This window comes from Helobdella robusta (assembly GCF_000326865.2).
Source record: "Helobdella robusta unplaced genomic scaffold HELROscaffold_24, whole genome shotgun sequence".
In the NCBI taxonomy this organism is placed as follows: Eukaryota; Metazoa; Annelida; class Clitellata; order Rhynchobdellida; family Glossiphoniidae; genus Helobdella; species Helobdella robusta.
In genome coordinates, this window is record NW_008704261.1 from 2,136,674 (window position 1) to 2,139,629 (window position 2,956).

At 42.8% G+C, this 2,956-nt stretch overlaps 1 protein-coding gene across 1 annotated transcript in view; it reads right to left on the minus strand.

Annotated features, from left to right (window-relative positions):
• Positions 1–1,336, minus strand: part of HELRODRAFT_172768 (hypothetical protein) — a gene marked incomplete at both ends in the record, with an annotated part of 10,396 nt that extends 9,060 nt beyond the window's left edge. The window contains 3 exons of the mRNA XM_009019407.1: positions 147–681; positions 1,107–1,171; positions 1,252–1,336. Of these exons, the coding sequence (XP_009017655.1) occupies positions 147–681; positions 1,107–1,171; positions 1,252–1,336 (685 nt within the window). The remainder of the gene's footprint in view (positions 1–146; positions 682–1,106; positions 1,172–1,251) is intronic.
• Positions 1,337–2,956: the final 1,620 nt, after the last annotated feature.

Consider the following 2,956-nt stretch of genomic DNA (forward strand, 5'->3'; position numbering starts at 1 on the left):
GCTATGTGATCCGCCAACTCCACACTCTACGCCCTTCCTCATTCCGTATATCTTATCTCCATCTCCCATGTACACCTTCATATCCGTCTGCATCTGCCCCCACATGACCATTCAAATCACCAAACAACACCACAAACTCATCCAACCCCGCTTGCCCAATCTCGTCAGAAACATCATTATAAAACCTATCTTCTCCTCTTCCTTCCTGCTTTGTTGCGGAGCATATCCTGATATTACCCTCACTATTACCTTTCCAAAGACCATCACCACCACAATTACACCATTGCTTTTCCGCCTCTCTTCCAACACTTTCTCCTCCAACTCTTTTCTTACCATCACACCAACTCCTCTCGTACCATCATCCTCCTTCCACCACAACTTATACCTTCCATCTTTAGCCTCCACAAACCTTGTACCTTCTCCTTTCCATCTGATCTCCTGTAATGCAGCCACGTCAACCATTCTCCTCTGCAACTCTTCCACCGCTTCCAAACTCCTTCCTGTCAACGTGCCTAAATTCCAGGTATCAAACCTCCAATCCCTTGGTCTACAAATAATCCTTCCATCCATAGTGCCTTGCACCGCCACACTATAGAGTGAGGTGCCAGTAGCCAGACCATCTACATGGCCTTGCACTGCAACCCCATGGACTGGGTCTCCGGATATTCTTCGCACCCTCTTCTACGGATACTGAAGGCCATTGTCACTTTTGTCATCATAAATATTTTTATTGGCTAATTTTTACGCAGGACGCCCTTCCTTACGCAACCACTGTTATAAGCGGTGGGCCTAGCCTTTGATGATCCAACATCTTTCACAAGCAAGTGAGGGTCAGTTTAATGTCATAACCAGGACATAGGATAACAACCATATCATAATGTATAATCGTAACTTTTCGTCATCGTCATTTAAGATTGATGAAAATATAATAAAAAGAATAATAAAAAATAATATTACTCTTAGTAATCCTAATTTATTCATCGGGCAAATTTGTGATCAACTTTGTACCTGCCTACAAATAAGATTTTTTAATTTGATTACCATAGTATTGTAAAATTTAAAAAATACATATTTTCAAAAACGCAAAAAATTGTTTACTTTCAAACCTTCCATCTGTACTCGCCTCCAAACGCATTGTGATAGATGAAAAAACGACCCGTTTTTTCAATTTCTGGGAATTCATGGTCGAATGCGTGTAAATCATAAAATTAAAAATGATAATTTTATTTTTAATCATAGATAATTAAAAACCTGCTTGCATGGCGGCTTGCTCAAAGTCAGTCATCAGACATGACGGTCTTAATCCAGGTTGCACGTTCTTCAGTTTGAGCAACATTTTGGCAAACGTGGCACGCGTTTTATTTGGCAAAAGAGCAAATACTCATGGAATAACCGAATTTAAATAGACGACATGAATAAAGTATAGCTGTTCGAACAACTGCGGAACAGTGCTGAACGTACCGTCGCAAACAATTCAGTTGATTGAGCCAGAATCTGCAAGCTAGCTTGTGTGGAATACGACTGGGTAAAAGTTCCTGTTCGGAAAATTAAAAAATTTTGTACAAGGCAGTCGATAGTTATTTTTTGAAGATTCTGAAACAAATATTATTCAACTAACAAAAACTTTTAATGGAAAATATATATATAGGCATTACTTGAAGAATCACCAAATCAGCGACGTTCTGAGGCAAAGCCGGTCATCATCTTTCCTGAAACATATTTCGTCACTGTAATTTATTTTTAAAAAAGAAAAACGACGGGTTTAATTTAGCGAATGTTTGTTTGTATCCAAAAAATGTTTTTCCCGAAAAGTTTTGTATTGTACTGCAAGTAGTTTGAGAGCCAGTTGTCCGGGAGTGAGTTTTAGGAGGCAAGTCGTGGGGGTGAATGTCCGGGGACGTGTTGTCTGGGGGCGATTTGTTTGGGGGTGAGTTGTCCGGGGGCAAGTTGTCCGGGGGCGAGTTGTCCGGGGGCGAGTTGTCTGGGGGCGAGTTTTCCGCAAACCTGCCAAACCATCGTTGGCGATGACGACGACATGCATCCTTCAACGTGCACAGTCCGAATCGGTTCAGGATCTCGTTTGTATGGATATGGTCCCTTAGGTCAACATGCTGCATCCAACAAATCCTCTTCATGTGAGTTCTGTAAAGCTGCTGTTCGAGTTTTGTTGTCATCGGCCACGTCTCTGCACCATACCTCTGCACTATACCTCAGAACAGAATGTATAGCTGGGTTGTATAGTTTTGAGCGTAGCGGTAGAGGAATGCTACTGTACCGAAGCAAGGAGTTGCCATCTGCCCCACGCCGCACATATGCGTCCACGAACGGCGACATCAGCTATTCCAGTACAATCCAGCACTTCTCCCAAATACTGAAATGAAGTAACAGTTTCAATCAAGGTAATCGTATCATCTTCTGGGCTCCGTTGTCGCAGGTTGATGCAGATGGGCATACAAAATCAGTCAGAGAGTCGGTAATTTTCGAGCATCGTTTGTGACACCATTGCTGACATCGTAGACATTTGATCGAGTTGCTTCCAACTCCAGCCCCAAACACCAAACATGACCAATGACCAGAGACCGACCACAGGCTCAGCGGTACCACCGGCGATCATAGTTTTTGTTTTATAAAGGTTTACCCTTAGCCTGTGTTCGGCGAGCTGGGTATTCCAGACCTCAAACTTTCTGGCTGCGTCTTGTTCCGAGGCCGCCGTCAGAACGATATCATCTGCATATATCACATTCCATATGTTATCTGAGCTTATCGGTTTGGTTATTTCTTCCATCGCCGTGATGAAGAGCAGGGGGCTGAATATTGATCCCTGATGGTCGCCGACGTTAATATCAAGTTTATTTGTATTACCGGCTGTTGTGCTGACCAGTTTTTGTAATTGAGTACGTTGCCATAACCAGCCAAACTAGATATTCGGGAACAAGCTGTCTATGTAGACTCCACT